The sequence below is a fragment of the Trematomus bernacchii genome, unplaced genomic scaffold, assembly GCF_902827165.1.
Source record: "Trematomus bernacchii unplaced genomic scaffold, fTreBer1.1, whole genome shotgun sequence".
Taxonomy (NCBI): domain Eukaryota; kingdom Metazoa; phylum Chordata; class Actinopteri; order Perciformes; family Nototheniidae; genus Trematomus; species Trematomus bernacchii.
The window spans coordinates 21,457,078-21,484,037 of record NW_022988043.1 but is presented as its reverse complement, the minus strand read 5'-3'; the positions used below and the strand labels follow the sequence as shown (position 1 = coordinate 21,484,037).

At 37.7% G+C, this 26,960-nt stretch overlaps 3 protein-coding genes across 3 annotated transcripts in view; 1 reads left to right on the top strand and 2 right to left on the bottom strand.

Annotated features, from left to right (window-relative positions):
• The window catches only part of prdm6 (PR domain containing 6), a 124,218-nt gene that overhangs the window by 46,680 nt on the left and 50,578 nt on the right, over window positions 1–26,960 (top strand). The gene's annotated exons all lie outside the window — the stretch shown is intronic.
• LOC117473215 (GTPase IMAP family member 8-like) lies at window positions 1,859–16,742 on the bottom strand. Its single transcript, XM_034118733.1, has 4 exons — window positions 16,637–16,742; window positions 16,440–16,519; window positions 10,196–10,272; window positions 1,859–5,335 (listed from the first exon to the last, which is right to left on the bottom strand). The coding sequence occupies exons 3-4, from the start codon at window positions 10,212–10,214 to the stop codon at window positions 2,550–2,552; spliced, it is 2,805 nt and encodes a 934-aa protein (XP_033974624.1). The 5' UTR covers window positions 10,215–10,272; window positions 16,440–16,519; window positions 16,637–16,742; the 3' UTR covers window positions 1,859–2,549.
• Window positions 19,459–26,041, bottom strand: LOC117473216 (GTPase IMAP family member 8-like). The gene is made up of 4 exons (XM_034118734.1): window positions 26,008–26,041; window positions 25,741–25,863; window positions 25,084–25,135; window positions 19,459–23,954 (listed from the first exon to the last, which is right to left on the bottom strand). The coding sequence occupies exons 3-4, from the start codon at window positions 25,100–25,102 to the stop codon at window positions 21,280–21,282; spliced, it is 2,694 nt and encodes an 897-aa protein (XP_033974625.1). The 5' UTR covers window positions 25,103–25,135; window positions 25,741–25,863; window positions 26,008–26,041; the 3' UTR covers window positions 19,459–21,279.

Genomic DNA, 26,960 nt, shown 5'->3' with positions numbered 1-26,960 from the left:
TTTTTTGACAAAATATTAACAATCTTAAACCGCTTTCGAGAACATTCATGTGGTTTTCCCTTTCTTAATTTAGATCAAAATTAAAGTTAAGGTAAAAAATAAAACACATAAGCTGTAGTTATGGTTTTATACTGTGTTTGATTTAATATATATTTTATGTAAGGTGATATAAAATCCCCAACTATTTACTGTAAATCTTACCTTATCAATCTAAAATAATATTAGGACATTGCTTATAACATTTTGAAAGGTAATTCAAAGTTACTTGCGCACTTCTATTGACTGCCTTTGCCTCTTTTGGAATGAGTAAAATATAAATTCCTTTTAAGGGGGAAAAGATTGACATGATTAAATATTCAAATAACTTTTAGAGTATGGTACTAATGTTTATGTCGTCTGAGGACCACCATTAGATTCATAGGATTACATATATGTATTATTGATTACAATTTTGACACATTATAACTCCTTAATGTAGTTTAACATATCAATAAGGTCACACACCTTCTAATAAACAATCACTCAAAATAATCTAAATATTGGTCACCTCATGGATTTAAGGGTCTGCACACAAATATCACATTTTATCAAAGGTTTATTTTTGGTACCAAGAAAAAAGAGAATACAGTTTGAGCTTTGACTACTGCAAACATATATTACAAAATCAAACATTAACAAATAAAATAGTAACTCCCTATGATAATAACCTTTTACTGAAAAACAAAAAATGTAAAAAAAAAAAAATGTTATATATACCGTTAAACTGGATATAAAATGTATTTGTATAACTATTCATTATTGATCAAAATTACATTCACCATTAAAGTGAAAGTAAAACATTTAATAAATACATGTATACATTAAATTGTAGGAAATATGTGTTTAATTTGGTAAAGGCATTACATAGGCACATAGTTAAGGTTTCATCGGTTATTGTGTGCTGGTTTAGCGTTAGGGTTAGGATATCAAAAATAAAAGGTGACATGTGAGACATATAAACCAATAAGACCTATCAATTTCAAAGATGACAAAATAGTTTTCCCCTTTGAGAAGCAGGGGTAGACAAGTATCTTACAGAAAAGCATACAGTATATAGAAAAAGATGTGTAAGGACCTTTACTCTACTGAATCTAAATGACATCAGACAAAGAGTGAACACACTACGAAATTATCTTAAGAGTGAAACTGACAATTAAGAATGTAATAAGTAAACATGTAAAAAAAAGTAGAGAATGAATAAGAGCAATCGATGCTTATTAAAATAATAAAGTGGCTAATCTTAGGTTCACTCAGGTCAGGTAGGGGTGTCCAATGCACATTGGAGGTGAAGAGTCCAAAGAGGTGAAGCCCATTATCAAAACAAAAATACATAAAAAGCGTAACAGTTCTAAATAATACATTTCATATATTATACTATAACTTGGTATAACTCAAAATATATATTTAATATATTCTCATCATGAATTCAAGAGCTCTAAATGGCTCATACAAACAACATGTACATTTGTAAAAAAAACATTGATGTATGTAACAAGAGAACAAAATACCAAACAGATAATGCATTTTAGACATCCCTCATATCCCCCTTATTAAGAGAATTGCTGATCTGGGTCCTTAGCTTGAAAAAAAAAAAGAGGAGGGGGAGCTAACGCCTGCTCAGAATTCTACAAGCTCCTCAGCTAAATGCTGTTGTGATTAAACGCCATATCATGTTCCAAAACACATCAAGGATTATTTCTGAAACAGTATGGAGCTCAAATGCTTTTTCTCTTGCGGGTTTACCACAAGGTGAGTTCCTTTTTTTATTTCCTGCTTCTTTACACATACTCTCTCCAGTACAGGTTAGCTCTGAGTGTTAGCGATGCTTGCTAATCTAAACAAAGAAGACCATATTACGTCCAAAACAGTCGGGCATTGTTTCTGATAGCAATGTTCCTGATAGTGCCGTGGGTCCGCATTTCCGATATTATGTCATATTGGACGCAAATCTGGATCAGCTCCGTTGTAGCCCCGTTTTTTAGAGATTTGGGTACGGAGGAAAAGTGAGAGGGTTTTATTTTCTGATGCTGCGTGAGTTCCCTGACACACCGGGGACACATGTTTATGTATAAAAGACATCAAAAAGTGCATTTTGCATGATAGGTCCCCTTTAAATTACTTAACATTTTTATAGCTTACACTTTTACCAAAGGGACTTACAATAAGTTCCATTTACCATAAAGATACAAACTTGAACAAGTAAATATCGATATATTTGCTTAAAATAATCCAAACCCTTGTAAGCTGGTGGTTTAGTTGAAAAAATAAATCTTTATAATTGATACAACGCAGTTTGAAACGTTGCTGCTGCCTTTTAAGGGAAAAAAAGTATAAGCTATAAACACAAAACTCTAGCAATTTGTGGGGGTTGGGGTCTATGGGAATGACTTCCTTTACGAGCCTTCCTTAAGTGGCCGTTCGATACATGTTCGGACATTCCGTTTTTGACACTTCCGCATAGGCTTCGCTGCTTTGCCATGGAAGATTGGGCTAGGGAAAATAACAAGGGCTTACAAAATGACACACCTGCCTCTGGCCTTTTTGACATGTTCTCGTATCCAGGTATTTTTTTCTTCTTCTTGTTTTGTCTTTAGATCATGGATTACCTTGTCCATATCTTCTGGTGGACATAGTGTCACTGTCAGGTCATTCATTTCTTGTTCTTGTCTTTTCATCAGTCTCTCAAAATCTTTCCGATACGGTTTGTTTTTGCATAGGTGTTGTACTATAAAGTCGTTGTGTTTCTGTTGCTTGTCGTTCAGGTCCTCCATTTCCTTGTCCTGTTTTTCGATCTGAGCTGCAAAGTCGTCGGTGTTTCTGAGTTGGAATTCGTTGAATTCTTCAGCTTGCTTTCTGGCCTCTTCCTCGTGTCTTTTCTGGATTGCTGCCTGATTTTTCAAAAGTTTCTCCTGTAGTTCACTCAATTCTTTCTCCATTTGTTCTTTTCTAATTAGATCTGCTTTTATTTTCTTGTCATATTCCAGTCTTTCTTTTTCATATTCCTCTCGAATTTTAAGTTGTTTTTCCTCCTCAACTCGTCTCTGTTGTTCTTCAAGATTTTCCTTAGGTTCCTTCTCCCATGTCTCTTTCTCTCGTTTCATCTTTTCTCTGTTCTGCGTCCGCTTTGCGTCAGCAGTTGGCTGTTTTTCTGTTCCATTTTTTCTGTTAATTTGCAGGGCTTCAAGAGTTTGTTCCAGATCTATTTGTTGAATTTGGTCCAGACATTTTCTATTTTCTTCCTCTTCTTTTCTCTTCTCTTGTTTTTTCTTCCTCTTTTCCTGCTGCTCCTTGATGAACTCCTCCTTCATCTTGAATAGACTGGTTTTAAAGTCTGTTTCTCGTTCCGTTTTGGATATTTGTTCTGCCAGTTGTCTCTTCTTTGCCTGCATTTCTTCTTTATGTTTATCTTCAAAGTCCATTATCTCTCTCTGTATCTCGCCCTCCTTCCTTTGCAGGATCCTCTCCACTTCCTTTTGTATGGCGGCCTCAGCTTCTTGGAACATCTCAGAGGTGTAGCATCCATCACTATTGTTCCTTATCATTGACTCAACTTGGGTCAGAAGCTTGCTCACTTGAGTACGATTATTCTGATCGTTGTTATTGAAGACCAGGTATCTTCCTCCACATTCAGTTATGAGTTTTTTTAACTCTTGCTCGTCGTCGTCTTTTATGTAGCTCTCAATTGTTTGGACATTCAGTTCATCTCCTCTGGTGAATAGAACGATGATGTAGTCTCCTGACTTCTCGCCAAATAACTCTTTGATCAGATGCACAGTATCTTTCTCTTCTTGTGTAAATCGGCCAATCTGCAGCACCAGTAAGAACGCATGAGGTCCAGGAGACAACATGCTGATGCATTTCGCAAGCTCCTGTTGAACTTGTTCGTTGGTCAGAGTTGTGTCATACAAGCCTGGGGTGTCGACTATTACAACAGGCCGTCCATCAATCTCTCCTGTTTCTTTTTGGCAAAACTCGGTCACTGACTTTGCGCTGGCTTTAGATTTGAAGCATTCTCTGCCCAGAATAGTGTTTGCTGCTGCGCTCTTTCCACAACCAGTCTTCCCAATGACCACCATCCTGAGGCATCCACTGCTCTGGCGTTTATAACCAGCCGTTTTCAGTACAAAATGTTGTCCTGCTACCGTATTCAACCTGGGCTTGGCCATCATTTCCTTTGTGAAGCCTTTGGATTCACCAGCTCTCATCTTTTCCACAGTGTGCAACACATGGAAAACCCTCTGCTTGTCTCTAAGGTCGAAGACAACATATTGGTCTCCACAGCTCTGACAGAGCTCCTGGATGTGTGTGTTCTCTTTCATATATCTTGCAACAGATGGCAAATTGAAATCTGTCTTGACTGTGAACAGAATCATGGTGTTATCATTGACTCGAGAGCTGAATGTGTTCTGGATGGTCTCTAACTCTCCCTTGTCTTCATCAGTGAGGGGACCCACAGGTAGGACCAGGATGAAGGCATGGACGCCCGCAGGGCCACAGCTGGAGATACACCTGAATGATTCCTTCATCGCTTCTTCCTGGGGTTTTCTATACAAGGCAGGCAGCTGCACCAGGGACACCCAGCGTCCACACACCTCTCCCTGATGTTTAACACACTCTGATAAGTCAGAAGGTGGACCAAACATACTTTCTCCAAGAATGGCGTTGGCCACTAAACTCTTTAAGTCTCCAAATCTCCCACACAACACCAAGTTTAGGAAGGGATCGGAAGTTAAAGATGCTGTCATGCGATCATCTTCTTCAGTAAAGTGTAGATATCCTCCTTTGTTGTCACTCACTATCTTTTCCATCTGTTTGATCAGTGCTTGATAATCGTTTTCAGTAAAAGCTTTTTTTTCAAAGTCAATGCTTTGCTGCCGTTGTCTGCAGTCTCGGATGACTTTGTTTAAAGACGCATTCTGTACCTCGCCATTTTCTGTTTGGATAACCATTGAGTATTTAAAAGCATCTTGACCATAGAAATTCAGGATGAACTTCAATGTTTGTCTATCTTCTTCGTTGAAATCAGAAGGCTTTAGTAATAGAAGGAGGACATTTGGTCCTGGGGGGCAAAGAGCCACGCACTTTTTCATCTCATGTCTTACTTTATCTACAGGCAGACTGAAGACATCTGAGGTCTTCACTACTGTTAGTTGTTCCCCCCTCCGTTCTCCATTGCTGACTTTACATTGATTTTGCATGTTCAGATAAGGAGAGTCTTTTTCCGTTGTGATGAAGTTACTAAGTGTTGTCTTTTCATTAAGATCCTTTCCAAACACCACAATCCTCAGTTCAGATGCTGTAAAACGACAAAATCCAAAGCATTAACATTTCGATAAGTCAATGAGCACATTTATTTATTTATTGTCTGTTTCCATTTTTCTAAGTGGTTCAAACATGAACGTATGGAAGTTATTTAAAGACAGTCAAAAATTATTTGATTAAAAAATGCATCTTTATTCTGTGTTTTGTAAAACGTTTAATTTGTTCCTCTACTAAGTTGGTTAGCTAAGGTTGTCCTGTGTTGTTTACTATTTGCCATTAGCCTTGAGTCACTTTCCGAAATCTAATAAATATGTTGATATATAAATCTTTTGAAATATCCCTCAACAAATCATTTTTGGAGATACAAACTATTGCGATTCTGCTACAGTATGGTGCATTGCTTACTTGCGGAGAAGCTATAGATATGTATTGATAATTTGATAATAAGGTTATCCATTTGGGAACCCAAAGCAAATTGAACATGATATTGTTTCTTTTAAATATAAAAATGCCTATACCATATTTTTTTGAGGTTCTACAGCAGGGGTGGGGAACCTTTTTCCTCTCAAGGGCCATTTCAATTTTTACAACATCCTCCGAGGGCCGTACAAATTATTGAACTCAACCTCTACTAAAATCACAGCCCATTCATTTTGCCTTTCTTTCATGATGTGCAAAGAAAAAGCAACCTCTTAATCCAGATATCTTTCTGTTTTATTTTTAATGTTTTTATGTTATGCTTTAGAGAGAGTGTGTAAAAGGCATAAGGACCTAAATGCAGACACTCACTATGACTCGCGCATGCATGCACGTGCACGGTTGTGGCATGACCACCAAAACAGAAAGATATGGACAAGATGTGTGCAAATGTATTTAGTTTCCTATCCATGTGAACATGATTTAAGTGGGGGGGGGACCAAACATCCTCTAAGGGGGTCTTTTTGGGGTCTAAGATTTTTTTTTTTTTTAATATTGAAGTTAAAAGCATCAATCTGGTGCACTTAGAGAGCAAAATTAAAAGATCTATGGATACATCTCCCAACACCCATTGGAACAGAATTGTAAGCAGATTTTCTTTTTCTTTATGGATATTTTACAAATCACTCCCCTTTCAAACTGTATCTCTTATCTTTTTATAACTATAATGATCATATAAAGGTGTGCCTTTACCTCACTGAGCTGAGGTTATCAGAGCCTCTCAGTCTGTCAGGAGAGAGCTCTCTTCCACCTGGATGTAGATCCGTTAGCATAGCTAGCTAACCAGATGCTAACAACAATCCCCGGTATCGCGCTCTCTCTCTCTCTCTCTCTCTCTCTCTCTCTCTCTCTCTCTCTCTCTCTCTCTCTCTCTCTCTCTCTCTCTCTCTCTTGCTCACACAAAATGCGCTCGTGCCACACACACAGAGCTGAGCTTGAATGACACAGAGACCCATAAGTACTTGTACTGTACTGTATCATATAATCTTCGATGGCGTTATTGTATGATCAGTATGACAGATCGCCACTGGGCTTCCAACTAAAGACACAACCACGAAAAAACTGCGGCATGTGTACGGCTCCTTATGGGTACTGCAATTTTTTAAGTGCTGGAGCGGCGTTCCGGCAGCACTACACCACGTGATGACACGTTACGCTCGTGTTGTGTTCAAGGAACATGTACTTGGCCAGCAAAACAGCCAGTTGCTTGTTTGATTCTATTGCGGTCTAGATTTCTTTAATTTTCTTTTTTTTTGCGTGTGTTTATAAATTACCTTGAGGGCCGTATCAAATGGTCTCGCGGATCGTATACGGCCCGGAGGCCGGAGGTCCCCCACCCCTGTTATACAGCATTTATTTGCAGGTTGTTCCATAAAGGAAACCTAGGAACATGTGGGGTCAACTGAACTCGGACATTGAACAGTTTGCTGTGGTCATTCGACATGATCAAAATAAAATGGGGCACACCACTGACCAAATAAATAGAAAGAGTTAGCCCACTAACACTAGCCCACACACAGTTAGCCCACTGTCACATTTCTTAACTCTAGATTAACCAATCATTTCCTTTGGGGCTGCCGGCTTTTTTATTTTTCATGAAACTGTGTCTCAGGGCTTCTTAACATTTAACAACCTATTAATATGTCATACCCACTTAACGGGAAGAAACTCAGCTAACTGACGATATGAACCATTTTTAGCTAAACAAAACACAACTCTAACGCAAAGCCTCTGAATTAGCACTACGCGAAAAAATGCTAACGCACTTGGCACAGATCTCACGGTAGAAATACTTTATTACTTATCGGATCTGCACAAACAAGATATTAGATTAAAGCTGTGAGTCCACAGATTCTATAGGTATAAGTATCATCACTGAGCGACCAAAACTCGCGGCAGAAAAGGCAAACCCAGACACACCACGTAGCTTTACGGGGCCAAAACGCAAATAAGTCTTACCTTTGATGTCTTCTGATCAAAAGTTGTGTTCAATGGCATTAGAACGCATAAAACGCTGCTGAAGGTTAATCCAATGTCTCTGTGTCCCTTTGAAATGATTACTGATAATCCATCTTCATATTTATGGCAAAAAGCGTAGTTTTCAGTTTTCAGAGCGTAACATAGCTTTTGGTTTGGGCAAACTGCATGTGCATCACTCTCACTCCTCATGGTAACGTGTAATTGGCTCTAACGGTTCAAAAGAGATGTCAATCACCAAAATCGACCAATGGGTTCCAGAGAAACGGCAAATCCACCCAAATGACCCCAGAGGTGGATTTTTTTTCTTTCTACACCTCTCTAAAAAGGTCAAATGTCACTTGTTTTGCATCAATCTTGATAAAGGGTACTTATTATATGTTATAGTTTGGATTCCTAAAGCTTTTAGTCTACTATTCCATCATTCAAGGGTGGTTTTCACTATAAGTAATGTTTTATTTTTAGACGGACACTATAATTTACATTTTTTTACTATGTTCAATCTGAATTTACTTTAAAAATAAAAAATTCTATATTGATTCTGACTTTTCTACATCCAACTCACAGGTTTATCATTGCTTTGAGAAAAAATATGATTAATTTACCCCTTTTAGAAGATATAGTCATTTGTTCTGGGAATGTCATTTAGAGCCTGAGACCTGAAAAACCGGCTCCGGGCTTAACTGGTTAAGGGTGTTGGGAAAATACTGAATGTGCTCTTCCAATATCAGAGTAGCACATGATAACAAAGGCCCTACGTAGCTGTGTACATGACAGGATGTATGATTACCTAGAAGAGCATCAGGACTGTTTTAGGCATATGATAGCTATGTGATTAACATGATGATTCAGCCTCTATGGAGATAGACATATGACAAGCATGATCATTTCCGACGTGGGTCTTAGCTAATCTGAACTAAACTTAGTATACTGCTTTGAACCGGTATTCCTCCATCTTGTTACTGTGTAACACCCTCTCTTGTATATAAGCATGTGAAGGACACTGTTCAGGAACTAGTTGTACCATATGCTCTGTATGTGATGACTACTTCCATTCTTGCAAGGATAATAAATACATGTATCCTGATATTGAAGCTCAAGCCGGTGACTAGTGATATTTTTCTAACAAGGGGTAAAATATCATGAAGAGCAAAAAAACATATATATATACAGCCATGTACCATTGGGTACAATGTCATTACTCGTTTTACACTGCCCGCTAATCAACCATCAGACACGAGCAACCTAGCCACTTTGTATGGCTCTTTGACTTTGAACTCTAGATTTAAGATTGTTCTACTTATGTACACATATGGTAGTTTTGTTGCATAGGAACCGAATGAGAGTAGTACAGATGTTGAACAGTTTGCGGTTGTCAGATAACTTGTCAAAACAAGGACATGGGCATCACTGGGCATTGACCACAACAAAATAATGAGTTGGCCTGCTAAAACGGTGTAATTTATTTGCATGGCAACGGTATCCATAAAGTTGGCTTCGGCTCTTTCCATCCTACTGCGTTATTTTGAATAAGAATGTCCGTTATACTTTGATTCAATTTCGATGGTTGTTTGTTTTTGGTCTTAGAAAACATTTGAACCTAACATTGACCAATCATTCGCTTTTAAAGGGACAAAACATCATCAACATTAACAGATATATAGTCATGTACCATTTGGTACAATGTTATCAGTACTGCTTTACACGAGAGGGCACGTAACCATCAGATAAGATCAATCTAGGCACTTTTTAGAAGTTTCTGACGTTTTTCTACCTCTGACTTAAGCTTTGGTTTGGGCTGCAAATACCACTGGGGAAAATGTCTGTCTTTCTATACTACAGCATTAGGGCTTCGACAGTAGTCGTACACAAACATTCACATTTTGGTTTGTACCTCAGTTTTGGAGTCACAGTTCAGTATGTTTTCAATTTCAGTGCATGACAAGGAAAAAATGCAGAAATATTACAATTTGTCATTTATAAAAAATCTAAAAAACTACAGGAATAGCATATTGTCAATATGAAAAAAAAAAAATGACTACAGGGGTAATGTAATGCTCCACAATAAGACAATAACCTTTTAATAATTCTTGAATCGGGTTGTAGCTGTCACCCAATTCACCAAATGCAATATTTCTGTGTTTTCTATGAACGTGTGTGTCACATTCAGGGCGCTTAACACTCCATTTCATTAGTTTATGCTTTGGCCTCTCTGACTCCGGCCCTCTTTTTCGTATACTTTGCCAACATTTATTACGAGTATGACTTAGATAAGCCAACTAAAACAGGCTATGCAACAAGTCAGTGTCAAGAAACCTCCCCATTATTTTGGTCTGCAACAATCCTATACACTCCCTCTTTTGTGTGGTTTACCTAATTTCTGTTATCATATTGGGTTTCAGTGATAACATAGGCCTTCTCGATTACAGAACATACTCACCAAAAGCTGATGCTGCCATTGTGTTGCTTTGGTACAGCTTTAGGGAGAGTTCTTCAGCTGGAGGAGCTTTTGATTGTCTGTTTTATGAAAAGGCAACATTTTATTATGACATAAAGTGGCCAAACTATGGAGCTAATTTCCTGCCATAACTCCACAAACAAACTAAACAGGTTTTACAAATGCCACATGATTCACTAACAAACACAATGTGGTTTGCAAATACAAAACACCATCTACAAACTAATGCATTTAGTTTTGCAAAGAAAAAACGTATCTATCAAATAAACACATACCATTTTTCTAATAAATCATGTTTCAGAGACAAATTCAGCATAGGTTTTACAAGTACACAACTTTTTTTTACAACTACAACACTTATTTTTACAAGTACAAAACTTGTTTTTACAACTACAACACTTTTTTTTACAAGTACAAAACTTTTTCTTCTCACGGCATATTACTGCCAAAAGTCACGTGAGTGCTCCATGGCAGCAGGGGGCGCTACTGAGTCCATTGGGAAGGCGGGAGGTTGAGCAGAGCATGGAACAGCCCTTGCCAGCCTGATGACAGCGGTGTTTCTAGCGATCCAGCGATCTGAATTTAGCGATCACAACGAAAACAGCCAAGACACATATTGAGCCCAGAAAATGAATGTTCTTAGGGCTGTAAATATAATAAGCCTTTGTCTAAAATGGACAACATTGTAACTAAGGAGATTTAAACTATACAGCGATTCTGCACTCGGTCAATCAGCTGCTCTTCATTTTCTTTCCTGCTATATTCAATGAGTGATACAAATATTTGTTACCATACGTTCTGAATAAAACTGATACTGTTGGACTCGGTACTAGTTGACTGCTACCAGAAATAAAAGGAAGTACTTTACTGTGTACTTTGTGAGTATTCCTCTGTCAGAGTCCCCTCCATAGTACATAATGCATGTTTTTTGCTATCTTTGATGAATGATAAAAATAAAATGTTACCATTAGTTCTTAATGAAATTGATACGGTTTGACTTTGTATTAGTAAGCCTACTACTAACAATACGTTGAAGTACTTTTACTGTGTATTTTTTGAGAAATACTCTGTCAAAGTCCCCTGCTGAGAACAAAATCAAGTCACTTCTGCTAAGTTTGATGAGGGAATTATTTTTTGTTGCCATTAGTTCTTCGTGAGATTGATCCTGTTGGACTCAGTACTACTGAAACTACCCCCACAAGTACTATGAAGTACTAATTGTGTACTTTTCCAGTAATCCTCTGTCAATGTCCCCTCCTGAGTACAAGAATGCATGTTTTTCTTTTAATAAGCGTTAAAAAACATTTCTTCCTGAGACTGATATTGTTGGACAGAGTATTTTAAGAGGATGGTAGACATGATATCAGCAATACTTCCAGTCAGTACTCCGGCAGCAGCATTTTCACACCTTGGAAAGTCTTTAGAGTCTGGCCTGGAATGGATAGCTGGTCACAAATATCCTTCAGCAAAGTAACACACTCTGTCACATGGTTGCCCTCTTATGATGCTGCTGTCTTTTAATATATAATTATTCCTCTGCAGCTAGTTCGTTCCTCGCAGATTCTTCAGTCTCATCAGCCTCATCCTTCCATCAGTCCCAGTTAACGCCTCCAGCCCACTTCCAGTATCTGACTCCATATGATATTGTCCTGATGCTGTAAGGGTGATGCCCCATGATCACAAAATGACCCCTCTAAAGTCTGAGTGCCAAGGACCTCATATTATGTCTGTCATTAATGTTACATCACCCATTATAACAATTTTCTTTCCTTTTTTCTCTTCTCTTAACTGAATAGTCCTGTCTTTAAGTATAACCCAATGTAAAGTCCTTTTCCTGCACCATTTTAAGGCTTCATAACAGGCATGTTTACTGTATGTGTTTGGAGAAATAACACAATCAATGGCCCAGAATTGTACTTTATAAACTATGAATCTTGTGGTGCTTGAAGAAATACAGACGGGTTAAGCCGGCCAGGTTATATATATATATATATATATATGCCTTTTTTGGAGCCCTTTTTTTCAATATTTATTCAAGTGTCACTAGTTATTTAAACAAACCACTATCTGAGGATAATACAAGCAACCATAAAACACCCTTTATCTAGAGAGCCATTGAAGCCCATGAAGAATTTATCCTTCCACAAATCTTTTCAACTGCTGTATTAATAAAGTTGCCACGTGTTTTCAAATTCAAGTTAAGGCACTATCTGTGTAAAACATTGCAAATATTCTTCATTTGCAGTATTTTAAAAATGTTCAGAAAGACTGCATCAATTATATGCTATATATATTATATATACATATATATATATATATATATATATATATATATATATATATATATATATATATATAATATCAATATTGTTATTAACTTAACAAAAATGGGATAATTGCCATGGATATGGTGTTTGATATAGTTTACGTTCAATTTGAACTATTTTAGGCAGAAAAACGTATATTGACGAAACCTTTTTAATAATTTACTATAATTTAGAAAGGTTTTTGTGAGAAATCATTTCAAAAGTAAACTTTTTTTTCATTTTATATTTCAATTTGAAATGTTTGCACACAACATTATTAATTTATACATTTTTATAAATATTTTAAATTATGAATCCATTAATTTTATTGTATTTCCTTGAGGCTGGGGAAGATATCCAGCATGTGGTTCAACATGTAATACAAGTAAGTATAAATAAATAGTAAGAAAAGTAAATAAAATAAGTTTAATAGGAGGATGTGGATTTATTTTCTCTCACCTTGTAATTACACAATCAAACAATCTATAATTTATCTCTGACCTTCACAAAAACATTTTGTTGAATTGGACACATTTTTTCCAAGCTCTATTGACAGACATGCAATGACTGGGACTGATGGAAGAATCTAAGAGGAATGAACTAGGAGCAGAGAAATAAAAGACAGCAGCCCCATAAGAGGCCAACAAGAGTCACAAGGGTGTGTCACTTTGCTGAAGGATATTTGTGACCAGCTATCCAGGCCAGTCTCTAAAGACTTTCCAAGGTGTGAAAATGCTGCTGGTGGAGTACTGACTGGAAGTATTGCTGATATCATGTCAACCATCCTCTTAAAGTACTCTGTCCAACAATATCAGTCTCGGGAAGAAAGGTGTTTTAACGCTTATTCAAAATAGCAGAGAAACATGTATTATTGTACTCAGGAGGGGACATTGACAGAGGATTACTCAAAAAGTACACAGTAAAAGTACTTCCTTTTATTTCTGGTAGCAGTCAACTAGTACCGAATCCAACAGTATCAGTTTTATTCAGAACGTATGGTAACAAATATTTGTATCACTCATTGAATATAGCAGGAAAGAAAATGAAGAGCAGCTGATTGACAGTGTGCAGAATCGCTGTATAGTTTAAATCTCCTTAGTTACAATGTTGTCCATTTTAGACAAAGGCTTATTATATTTACAGCCCTAATAACATTCATTTTCTGGGCTCAATATGTGTCTTGGCTGTTTTCGTTGTGATCGCTAAATTCACCTTGTTTATAATATTATCACTATAACACTGACCCAGATCGCTGGATCGCTAGAAACACCGCTGTCATCAGGCTTGCAAGGGCTGTTCCATGCTCTGCTACACCTCCCGCCTTCCCAAATGGACTCAGTAGCGCCCCCTGCTGCCGTGGAGCATGTGTGAGTGAGCATGTGTGAGTGTGTATCATGGATGTATAATAAGAACTGGATACAGCGTGGGAGGCGGGGCCTCATTCATTCCTATGAGAGTTGCTCATTCGCGCATGATGATAAAATGGCCCAACTTTTGAGAGAGCGAAACGTCACAGATTACCCGGCATGCCTGAGAAGTACCCGTATGTGCGCTCATAGCGCATGCGCAACTTTAACCATGCCCCCCAAAATGCTCGTTCACATCAAGCACGTCAATTAGCGTACACGTAACAGCACCGCACGTTCATGACAGCATGGTAATGTTTGTTATGATAGATTTGATATTAACGAGGCTGCAGTTAGCAGCTAGCGGTTAGCTAGTAATTATGCTAATTTACACATCAATCGTTATGTACTTTTATATTACGCTGTAACAGGATCTAGTGATATCCAAGCAACAGAGCTTCATTTAGCATGAAATAATTATTGCACTGTATATATATATATATATATATATATATATATATATATATATATACACATATATATATATATATATATATATATATATATACACACATACACACACAGTGCAATAAGCTTCTTAGTGCAATAAGAAGCTACAGGGACCTTAATCTACGTCGGTAATATTAACTTTATTTAATACAACATTTACGGTACAAGATTTAATCATACAGCCCATGTAGTATAATATTTTACAAATGATGAATTACAGCAAACATGTGCAATATATCCATTATTACAGCTCCGTGGGCTGGCAGTAAGGCGATATGGGTCCGTTCTTATTGTGCATCCATGGGTAAAGATAAACGCATGTAGTGCTGAACACGTAACATGAACGTGCCGGGCGGCGCGGTCCCGTGGGTTAGATGCGCGTTCATAATGCAGAGGGAAATAACTCTCAGAATAACGTTATTAGCACATTTTACAACTTGAGGAACGAATGTTTTTAATAAGGGCTATACAAGTGTTCATACTGGGTAGTTTATTTAGTTTAAAAAAAATTATCCAACGATTTACAGACCACTCTTTCCCCATGTAAGTCAATGGGAAAAAGTGTTTCCGGGCCTGGCAACCAAAAGGAAGTGTAGTACCGCCGTTTGGCCAGCACGAATATTTTCATCAGAGTCCGGCGCACTTCCTGGGGGCTTGGTGTGTATGAGCCAGCCACGGCGGAATATTACTGCCAAAAGTCACGTGAGTGAGTCACGTGACTTTTGGCAGTAATATTCCGCCGTGAGAAGAAAAAGTTTTGTACTTGTAAAAAAAAGTGTTGTAGTTGTAAAAACAAGTTTTGTACTTGTAAAAATAAGTGTTGTCGTTGTAAAAAAAAGTTGTGTACTTGTAAAACCTATGCTGAATTTGTCTCTGAAACATGATTTATTAGAAAAATGTTATGTGTTTGTTTGATAGATAGGCTACGTTTTTTCTTTGCAAAACTAAATGCATTAGTTTGTAGATGGTGTTTTGTATTTGCAAACCACATTGTGTTTGTTAGTGAATCATGTGGCATTTGTAAAACCTGTTTAGTTTGTTTGTGGAGTTATGGCAGGAAATTAGCTCCATACCAAACATAATAATTCCACAGTGAAGTATGAGTACATGCACAATTGGTAGACTAAGGGTGTATTTTTACACAGCTAATTTGGACTTGTTTTTTGGAAGCCTGGAGAGTTTCACAGGTTGTTGTTTTTTTGCCTAGGTGAATACAACAATCATACTCGCTGGGCAAAACAACTGGATTTTCTGATATTTAAAAATATAACCTTTGCTGAGAAACCTGTCAAGATTATAATCAACTAAAACATGGAACTTTGACAGTGTCGTACAGTATTATCTTTTGGTTTTGATGGTTTTAAGTGTTTAAATTCATGTCTATGTTTACTTTCACCACCCAAAAATTGTATTTGCAATGACAAATAATATGGTCCTACTATTTATTCTAAATGATAATTTGTATCTGCATGTAGCTATTTACAGTGTCGATTATTTGGTGGTTTTGTATTTACAGTTACATGTTTTTGCATGACAGTGGCATCTAAAAAATATTTATTTTTAGTTATAATCATCAAAAAGTCTACAACTTAAAACTATAACATTATATAGTTACTTACTGATAACATTACAATATATTAGTAAATAATCTTAAAGCTTTGAGAAATTATATTTATTTGATATGGCAACATTCCTTATGATTGCACCACCCGACTCTTGCAACTCATTTCAGCAGAACTCTGACGCCTGTATTAACTGTTACTCTCGCTACAAAGATCATAAAGGATAAAGAGTTTAATTATAAAATCATATTTAACATTGGTTATACCACCGACATTGATTCGGTTCTCTAGTAGCAGTAACTAGTAGCAGACCTATCTACAATTATTTTTCAGCCATTATTTTATCAGCCATGAAACTCACTTGGGGTCGTCTTTATAATGTAATCCCCTGTTTACTGTAAAGCTCCCATCCTACAGTTGTGCCACCCTGACTTTTTAGAACATGCTAATAGCTAGACAAAAGGACATCTTGCTGACTGCTAGCCGCCACCTATTTTCTCACCTGAGGTTATTGTCGTTGCTGTCTTAGAGTAGTTTATTTCTCACTGGCTGTGACCATCTGATCAGCTGAGCAGTCGTCACCTGAGAATTAAAAATGAACTGCGCTAATGAATCCATTGAAAGATTTTTTTAAAGGCTTTTAAACATTCTGCATATTTATTGTACATGTCATTTACATTTTACAATTGATTTACTCACCAGGTTATTTCTTGTTGCAAGCACGAGATCCAAAATAAGATGATCTCTCGCAGGGAAATATTTTTCTCTGAAGAGCTGACAGGGCAGGGCCCAACATAGGTATGACAACAATGAAACAGTCATAACACAAAAATCCCGGATGCGATAGTCGACTTATGGTAATTGGTCTGGTTTTACCCGTTGTGGAACTTCCCTGAAGACTGGGTGTGTTGTGGTTCAGCACAAAGGCTTTCCCGTCACGGGGATAACAAAAGTAACCTGTCCCCAGCAAGATGCAGCCAAAAGTGAATATCAATGAAATGTCAAACGTGAATTAGACAATGCAACTCATTTACCGGTACATATTACTTTCATCAAATATGCCGCATCTAGAGATGGGTGTTACCTCTTAGCTGGCATTGCAGCAAAGTTATGTTTCTACATATTTCCCTCAGCATTATTGAAGGAAGTCTGACAACACAAAATGTAATTGCCAACAACTGTTTCACTGGATTTGTTGTGAATATGACAAATAATAAATGCTTTTGCTCGTTTGACCGCATCATTCTCTTGATTCACCAAGATGAGAAAACATCAGAAAAGCCTGATCATGGTTTGATTCCTCTTAAGTGCATGTATCTACTGTATAGGGCTTGGCAACGGTTCAAAGAGTTACTGAAACTGAAATACTGAGTGTGTATTCCCAACAATCCTTATCTCTGTCACATCACCAAGTTTGATAAATGCATTCCTGTACGGCTGACACCTATACCTCATCGGTTTGGAAACAAACCAAACCCTTACGTTACGTCCACACAGCAGCGTTAAAAAAATCTTGGAGGTGGGCGTATCTGAAGCTTGGGGATTTTTTGCGAGCAACGCGACCAACAACCAATCACATGAATCTCCCGCCCCCGACATACAAAGCAAAAAAGCCCGAAGTAAACTGGATATAAACTCCCCAAACAGGCGAAAACCTACCACTGTCTCTGCCACCTCCCTCCATGCCTGGCTCCTCCGGTTTATATCCCGGTAGGTAAATAGGGACTGGTCATAAAGCACCGGGTGATTCCCTACCGCTAATTTCTCCTCCATTTTTTGGAATATGAGGAAATGACCTGCGGTATGTCTCTCCCAGCATACACGCGATTTGATTGGCTAGCGCTTGAACTGTCAGATTTGCATAAACAGGATTTGATTGGCTGACGCTTCCACCTCAGCTTCAAAAGTTGAACATTGCTCAACTTTTGAAGCCTGAGATGCCTGGAAATCTCCGCTTTGCTTCCCACAATGCAGTTCGGCGAAAAGTGAGGTAAAGTGACGTCACCCCATTCAAAGTGAATGGGCAGAAGCGTTGGAAGATGTCTTTAACGCTGCTGTGTGGACGGGCCGTTAGGGTTAAAACACAGCCAGAGATTCATGGGTGGGTTCAGTTTGAGTCAACATCGACGAAAATGTAAAATACATTTGTAATAAATATTATTGGTCCACCTTTTTCAATGCACTTTCAGAAAGGACGGCAGGAATAGATAGCAAATAGCTGGTACACCAACATTGTGCCATTTTGGCCATTTATGCCTACTTTGGCTTCAGTTAGCAGGCTAAAGAACAAAAAAAAAAGGCAATAATGATACATTTTGAAAAGAAGCGGAGTGGCACAACTCCCTTCAAATGATCTCAAATCGCTGCAAAGGTTGGCAGATGAGCTAGCTGTCTACCTTGAATGTATGAATCATGTTAGCTCAAAACCAGGAATGCACCGTTTGTCACAGAAGAATTGCTACAGTTTTGTTTACCAGCAGCCAAGTTGAGATGGGTGTTCACCTCGTAGTTGGTTGAAGCAAAGCTATGCTCATTTTTATTTGCCTTAGCATTTTTATTTGCTTTAGCATTGTTGTTTCTCTCAGGCAAGACAAGAACAAAAAGGAGACTCACTTTTTATCCCCACTGATTTCAAGCAGCCTTTAATTGATGCACTCAAGTGCTCGTGTTAGCTAATGTGCATCGTCCCTAGTTAAATTTAAAAGGATTACTGTAGTCATTTTTATTTACATTGGCATATAGCCAAGGTGAAACCAATTGAAACACGCCTCCTTAAAGGTGGGGTATGTAATTTTGGAGAAACCAGCTCGAGTGTGCTAGAATTTGAAAATACACAGCCGGAAAAAATCTGCCACTTCCTTACAGAGCCCCTCCTCCAACACACATGAACGTGCACATGACCAATGAGGGCACGAGATAAGTTTGTGCACGAGATGGAAGGCTGACCGGCAGGTAGGCCATCCAGTTATTTTAGCTGGGCCGGCTAAAATGATTGGTCGTGCTTTTTACAGCGCCACGGCTTCTACAGATGACATTTTTTTATGGATTTTTTGTCAAAGCACTTAAGATATTCATTGCTATCGGGATGTTAAGAGCATTCAATGGAATATAACAAAAAGTGTATCTCGAGCCGGTTTCTCAAACTTACCTACCCTACCTTTAAGCACAAGTTTTAAAACACAACAGATGATCATTCTGTTTTATATTGCGTCCTATGGCAATGGTGTTAGGAATGTGCCTTATTTTTTTATGAAAATAGATGACCAAAATTGGCAGGAGACTAAATGCAGATGCATGTCTGACTTTAGATGTGTTTGCTCATTGCATGATAGTTTGTTTGTTGTCACAAATATAAGTGAAAAGAAGGGGGAAAGTTTAACAATAAAATGTTGACTGACTAATTTAGAATCTGCTTGCCTTTAATGTTGATAAGAAATAGGAGATAAGATATGTAAAATGAATTCAGATTTTTTTTTTTTCTAAAGTAAGATAAATATATAAATAAAGACAGATAATTTCACTCGTTGTTACGGACTGGTATTTAATTTAAAAGAACAAGTGTTGAAACCACAACTCAGAAGGTTGTTGTTACCCTTTATATATGCAGTCTATGGGTGTAGCAAATAAAATAAAATAAAACATATTTATATAGCCCAATATCTCAAAACACATTTGTCTCAGGGGGCTTTACACTTTGTACAGATCAACTAACATGAATGAAGCTGTACAAATATATAATACAATTCCAAGATAGACTATCTATTTGACTAAATGTTAATGTTATTGTAAAACACAAATAAAATTAAGTAAATACAAAATACAAAATAAAAATACAATAACAAATATGACCCAGAAGGATTTTCAAGGCCAGCATGAGCCAGCCCTAATTATAACAACAGATAACATAGCACAGCACTGCTCAGGGCTGACTGTAAACATACAAAAAGGAAAAACGTTTTCAAAGATGATCAGATGTTTAGCCGACATTTAAAGACAATGACACTTTATGATGAAATCTGACTCTCTTCAGTGGCAGCAGGGATGATGTTCAGAACAAACTGCGGTTGACACAATTATTTATAACACGGGAGTAACTTTTCCTGCCCTCTATGTGTAATAAGAAATATTTGTTAAATATAGTTTTAAAAGTAAATCTGAAAATAATTGTACACATGCAAAATCCAAACAACACATTGTAGTTTGTACAGCCTCCGACATTGTTACAGTAGAACAAGTGGTCAATTGTATACATCATCTTGTGAAGTGTACTAACAAGAAAAAACATAGTATATTTAGAGACTGTGCAAATGACTCACATTCAAAATGACTGATTATGGCATGAAACTTCCTAATATTTGAAAATATTTACAGTGTTAACCTTCAGTAATCATGGAACACAAATAAAATTGATCAAAAATAAAAAAAACTTTTTACAGTGTTAGCTTTGAGGTTTACTCCACACACAAAAAAAACATATTGGTTTTGCTTGTGCAAAAATATATATTTTAACGGACAAGATAGACTGTCTAGACACTGTTCTTTAAATGGTAAATAGAAGACTGCATTTATATCTCAAGCTTTATGGTGGCCGACAGGTGCAAACATGTTAAAATGGCCCAAAACATTTCCTTAAAGAGCAACACGCTGCACTTTCAAAAGCAATGTCAATTCAAATGTGCCAAAGCACATGCAAATGAAGAAACTTCTTCACCCACTTTACAAAACATGCGAAAACAAAATGCTGCAAATAAAAATCTCCAAACACCTGTCTGCCACCGTAAAACTAGGATTGAACCCTCAACCTTCTGATTGAAAGACAACTGACAGCTATACATTCACTCTTAACAGCTTAAGAACACATAAAGTGTATCGTCAAAGTTAAAGAAACTATGTGAAAGGGCCACTAAAGTTGTCAAGTGTTAACAGAAACATAATAGCCCAGTCTGCTCTGATTGGCTGGCTGGCCGGCTCTGTTGTGATTGGTCAACGGCTTAGAGATGTACCGCTCCCTAGCCCATCACGTACAATGTGTTGGAGCGCTAGGCAATAAAAGTGTCACTATGTTAAGGAAGTAAACAAAGGAGTCCAATGGAGACATTTCAGGCAGGGGGGGGGGGGAGTGTGTCGGAGAGAAACGAAACTCTGGGACTTGAGCCTTTGCAGATCATTTACATGCACATAAACCTATATAACACACCAAAGGATAAGAAAAACCCAAATAAGCTAAATAGGGCCCCTTAAATCAAGGTAATGGCATCTGAAGAACATTTATGTATATGTACTGGTTCAGTATGAAATAAAAACAAAACATGACAGTTTTGCAGCTGTGTTGGTGTGACATCTCATAAAATGTTACAAGCCTTGTTCTCAATTGCTTTCTTCAAATGTTCCTGTATCCAGTCATCTATTTCCCGCTCGTGTCTTTTCGCCAGGTCACTGACTTCTTCGTTCAGATGTTCTCTGCTGTAAAGGAAATGCGTCTTCTTCAAGTCGATCATGTCTTCTTCCTGTCTCTTCTTCAGTTTCTCTATGTCTCTTTGGAACGTTCTGTTTTTGCTCAGCTGTTTTATCATCAAGTCAGTTTTGTTTCTTTGCAACTTCCTCAGATCCTCCCTTTCCTTTTCGGACCTGTTCATATCTAATGAAACATCGTTAATAAACATGTTTCTGAATTCGTTGCACTCTTCAGCTTGCTTTCTGGCCTCCTCTTCTTTTTGCTTTCTTATTCCTCCCATATTTTTCTCATGCAGTTTGTCTAATTCTTTACACTCTCTTTCTTCATATTCCCTTCTGATCATTTTCTCTTCTTTCCTTTTCTTTTTCATCATTTGGATTTCCTGCTCCTGTTCTTGCCTTAGCTTTTCCCAGCCTCTTTGCTCCTCTTGCCTCTGCTTTTCTTCCTGATACTGTGTTTGCCACGATTCCCTTCTTTCCTTCTCCCAGGCCTCTCGTTCTTGTCTCATGTTTTTTCTATCCTGTATTACTGGCATTAAGTCAGACACAGAACTGTTTTCTGATAGATAATACAGTTTTTCTTCCAGACCTTCGAGTTTTTGTTCCCATTCGCGTCTTTGGATTTCCTCCTGCACTTTCTTCTTCCGTTCCTCCTCTGCTCTCTTGTCTCTTTCTATTTCTCTCTTGCCTTCTTCCTGCTCCATCTTCTCTATGTATTTCTCCTTTTCTTTGGCTCTCTCTCTTTCTTGATCCAGTTGAGATGTTACCTCTGCCATTTTTCTTTCCTTCTCTTTTATTTCATCTCGATGTTTTCTTTTCAGGTCCGTCTGCTCCCTCTGTATCTCTGCTTCCTTCTCTTCCATGATCTTCTCCATTTCCTTTCGTATGGCGCCCTCAGCTCCTTGGAACAAATCTGAGGTGTAGTATCCATCCCCATTGTTCTTTATCATTGTCTCAACTTTAGTCAGGAGTTGGCTGACCTGAGTGCGATTTTTCGGATCGTTGTTATTGAAGACATGGTATCTTCCTCCACATTCAGTTATCAGTTTCATTAAGGAGTCCTCCTGACCTTCTTCTATGTAACTTTCAATTGTTTGGTCTTTAAGCTCATCGCCTCTCGTGAATAAAACAATGATGAAATATTCTGACTTCTTGCCAAAAAACTCCCTGATCAGTTTCACAGTGTCCTTTTCCTCCTGTGTTAACCGACAAATCCGGAGTACCAGTAAGAACACATGAGGTCCAGGAGCCAACATGCTGATGCATTTCCCAAGCTCCTGTTGAACTTGGTCGTTGGACAGAGCTGTGTCGAACAAACCGGGGGTGTCGACCACAGCGACAGGCCGCCCGTCAATCTCTCCTGTTTCTTTTTGGCAAAGCTTGGTTACTGACTTTAGACAAACTTTGGAAGTAAAGCATTCTTTGCCCAAAATAGTGTTCCCAGTGGCACTTTTTCCACAACCAGTTTTCCCAATCAGCATCATCCTGAGACAGTCTGTACGAGTCCTGTGTCTATGCGGCACAATTGGAGGCTTGGGAGGCTGTTTCTCCTGAACCTGCTTGAGAGATTCTCTACGTGTCCCTAATGCAACAGATGCTCTATTCGGAGTCATCCTTTGAAAGTTTCTGGGACCTTTATATTGCTCCGCATTTGTTGCACTTCTTACAAGCTTAGGAAGCATCCCTTTTCTGGATCCAACAACTCTCATATTTTCTAAACGAAGTAAAACCTCAGACACTGACTGCTTGTTCTTACTGTTGCAATGGATGCCCTCAGGATCACAGAGGGAGATGCTCTCCAATGCTTCTTTCTTTCTTGCCTCCTGAGGTTTTCCAGACAAGGCAGGCAGCTCCACCAGGGTAACCTGCCTTTTAACACACTCTGATGATTCAACATGTGGACCAAACTTTCTTTCTCCCAGAAGAGCATTGGATGCTGAAGCCTTCCAGCCTCCATGTCTCCCACACAAAACCAGGTTTAGAGGTGGTTTCGTGCATTCAGGTGCTCCCATGGGACCTGTGTCTTCAGTGTAGGTTAAAAATTGTCCCCTGTTTTCATCCACTATGTTCTCCATTTTCTCCATCAGTTCTTGGTGATCATACTCAGGAAAATCATCTTCATCAAAGTCCATTATATGTTGCCTTTGTTCACAGTCTTGGATGAGTTGATTAACTGAAGGATTCCCTAGCCCATCATTTTGTGTTATGATGACCATTGCGTATTTAAAAGCATCTGGTCCAAAGAAGTTCATGAAGAACTTGATTTGTTGCCTATCCTGCTCAGTAAAATCAGAAGGGTTCACTAACAGTAGCAGAACATTTGGTCCAGGGGAGCAATTAAACACACACTTCTTTATCTCATGTCTAACTTTCTCCAGTGGCAGACTGAAGACGTCTGCAGTTTTCAGAATTGTGAAAGGTTTTTTCCTCCACTCTCCCTCGGCATGTACACATTGCTTTGGGGTTCTTGGGAGAGAACCATCTCTTTTTGCAGTGATGAAGTTACTCAGTGTTGTCTTTTCATTTGGATTTTTTCCAAATATCGCAATCCTGAGGTCAGACACTGTAAAACAATGAGAACAAAAGCATTAAAAAGTAACATGACTCAATGACGGAATATCATTATCCTCATTAATCCTTCATTCATGTCACTTATAAATCTATTTTCAAAGAATTTTAGGGACAGGCATATATAAATAATATTTGGACAACACAGCTGTTACATCTTTCCATTATCATTCTGTCCATTCCATTTAGCCACTTGAAAGTTATATAATGTAATGATGAATGTAAGCACATTAATTCAATACAATACAATCTTTTAGCCATAAACTGTACAACATTTGAGTTTCTTTTCAATGTATAAGATCATCTGGAAAACATCAGAAGTCTTGACGACTATTAGCTTTCTTTATTGATGTCACTTTGTTTGGTGTTTGGTGCTGGGCAGGTTGGGTTGAAGCTTGTTTGCGGCTGGCTGCTGTTGCTGTAACCAGGTTTAATAATTATTTCAGTGTTATCAATACAAAATTCAGAACTGATGATGGTTGAGGGATTGCTTTACAATATTTTTAACATAGTGATACTTATCCTGCGGCTGGCAGCTAAGGGCGTTAACAACAACAAGAGGGCAAACAACAGCAGTGACATTAGCTAGCCAGGGTGACTCACACTTAGAGGAACTCACATGCACACTGAACTAGTTAAGATGGCAGGGCACAGAGAAACTCAGATTACAAAACACAGAACGAAGGGTGCCTTCATTCCTTGCTACACTACATTTTAGCATGCATCTTTATTATTATTATTATAATTTTGGTTAATCTCAATTTTGGAAACAGTCTTTATAGCCCATTAAGTCTGTTCCCTTTTTGTTCATAGTAAAATATATTTTTGTTTTTATCAATGCAACTTGTAGAAAGAACAAAACCAAAGCATTCCTCGGAACTCTTCATAATGCAAAGTTCAGTTTGTGAACATTAAAACTCACTAGATAGGATAATATCCACATTATTGTGGATTATTACTCAGTTACTATAGATTCTCTCAGCCAGCAATCGTCTTATACCAACTTTGGCCCACCGCCATCATTCTTCTTTGTCAACTTCATTTCTGATCATGTCATGCATTTCATTAAAAAATGTCTTATCAGTGACAGAACATATTTATTTCATGAATCCAATTGGACTTACCGCACGCTGATTTCTTCATTGTGTGATAGAGGAATTCCACTTGTAGTTGCGCCTGTTGGGGCATAAAAAAAACCCTTACAAGCATTGTTATTTTCAGAAACAATATTCTGGTTATTCTGGGTAGTTTACAAACTGGTGGACAATATACAGTCCTAATGGGATAAGAAACCCTGCGCTTGCAAGTTTAGCAAATCATTCAAACATATTTATCTCAATAACACTTGTATGTTAGACTATCAGCCAACCATGTTAATTTGTGAATGTATAGATTAACAATGTTCAAATATCTAAATAGTGTGTGGTTTATTCATAGTGAAATACAATATTAGAAGGTTTCCTAAGGGTGCATTCATTGTTTTAGATATAAATATGACCATAGTGTATTATATAAACAGCAAAAAGTGGGTTCAGTTAAATACATTTGAATGCGTAACTTATGCATTAAATATGTCTTAAATATGCGGAATATGTTGAATAGTTAAACATAACGAATTATATTGTTTTCATAATAAAAGATTGGCATAATTATCATGAATTATAAACCGAATAAATGTTTCATTTTTATTTTCATATAGGGAAATTTGCTTTGTTTCAGGTTGCTACATTTCTCTTCTTTACAGTATTCTCTCCTCCCATTGCCAAATATGCTACACTTACCTGAAGTTGTTGTATCTTTAATTGCAGTTGATCCTATTGTTGGTTGAAGTCATATCATATCTTGTGTTACAGCATACTGTCCAAATTCAAAGTGAAGCAGTGTGGTATGTCAGATCCCCATGCCTGAACGTTAAACACGTGCAGATATCAATAAACTGTTTTGATTCATCTAAGTTGTTGGTTCTAGGCAACCTTAATACGTTTTATTATGTGCATTGTTATAAATCTCATAATCAGTCGCATTTATCATCTGTTAGATCTACTCACCAGAAAGGAATATCTTGTTTCGCCACATCTGAAGCCGCAGCTCAAAAATGAATTCAAAGCATTCAAGGCTTAGTATGCCAACAACAAAGGGGCTGGGCCAACAACCTGGCAAACAAACTATTGGTGGATGAAAACAAGTGAAATAGTATGACAACTTATGGGAAACCAGGGGACTTTCCATTGTCTCCTTTCGGAACTTCGCTGAAGAGTGGTTGAGAAACGTGTCTCTTTCTCTTTGAATTGAATTAACCATGCATATCCAGGAAAAATCTGAAAATACTCACATGGCGGGGAAGTGCAGCTGGGGACAGGTATAGATGACAAATATTTGGTACATATTAAAGATACCATATTGGCTCCTGTTAAATAACTCCGTTTTGCAAAGGGAGGCACATGAACTAGCTGTACCATGAATGTATGAATCATAACTCTAAACCATGAATGCCCCTTTTGAGCCACAGTTTGTCACAAAATAATTGGTACAGCTCGAGTTTGTTGTCAACTCATAGTTGCCCTGAAGCAAAGTTATGCCCTTACATATTTCCCGTAGCATTGTTGGGTGGAGTCTCAGAAAGAATTATGTAAGGCAAGGCAAGGCAAGGCAAGTTTATTTATATAGCACCTTTCAACACAAGGCAATTCAAAGTGCTTTACAAAAAATGAAAGACATTAAGAAAATGGCATTTAAAATCAGTCATTAAAAAGCAAAGATAATAAAATAAACATTAAAAGAAAAAATACATGGATAAAAGTTACAGTGCAGTTTAAGATGTGAATAGTTCAATTAAAAGCAGCGGCAAAAAGAAAAGTCTTCAGCCTGGATTGAAAAGTAGTCAGAGTTGCAGCGGACCGGCAGATTTCTGGGAGTTTGTTCCAGATATTTGGAGCATAATAACTGAACGCTGCTTCTCCATGTTTAGTTCTGACTCTGGGGACAGAAAGCTGACCAGTCC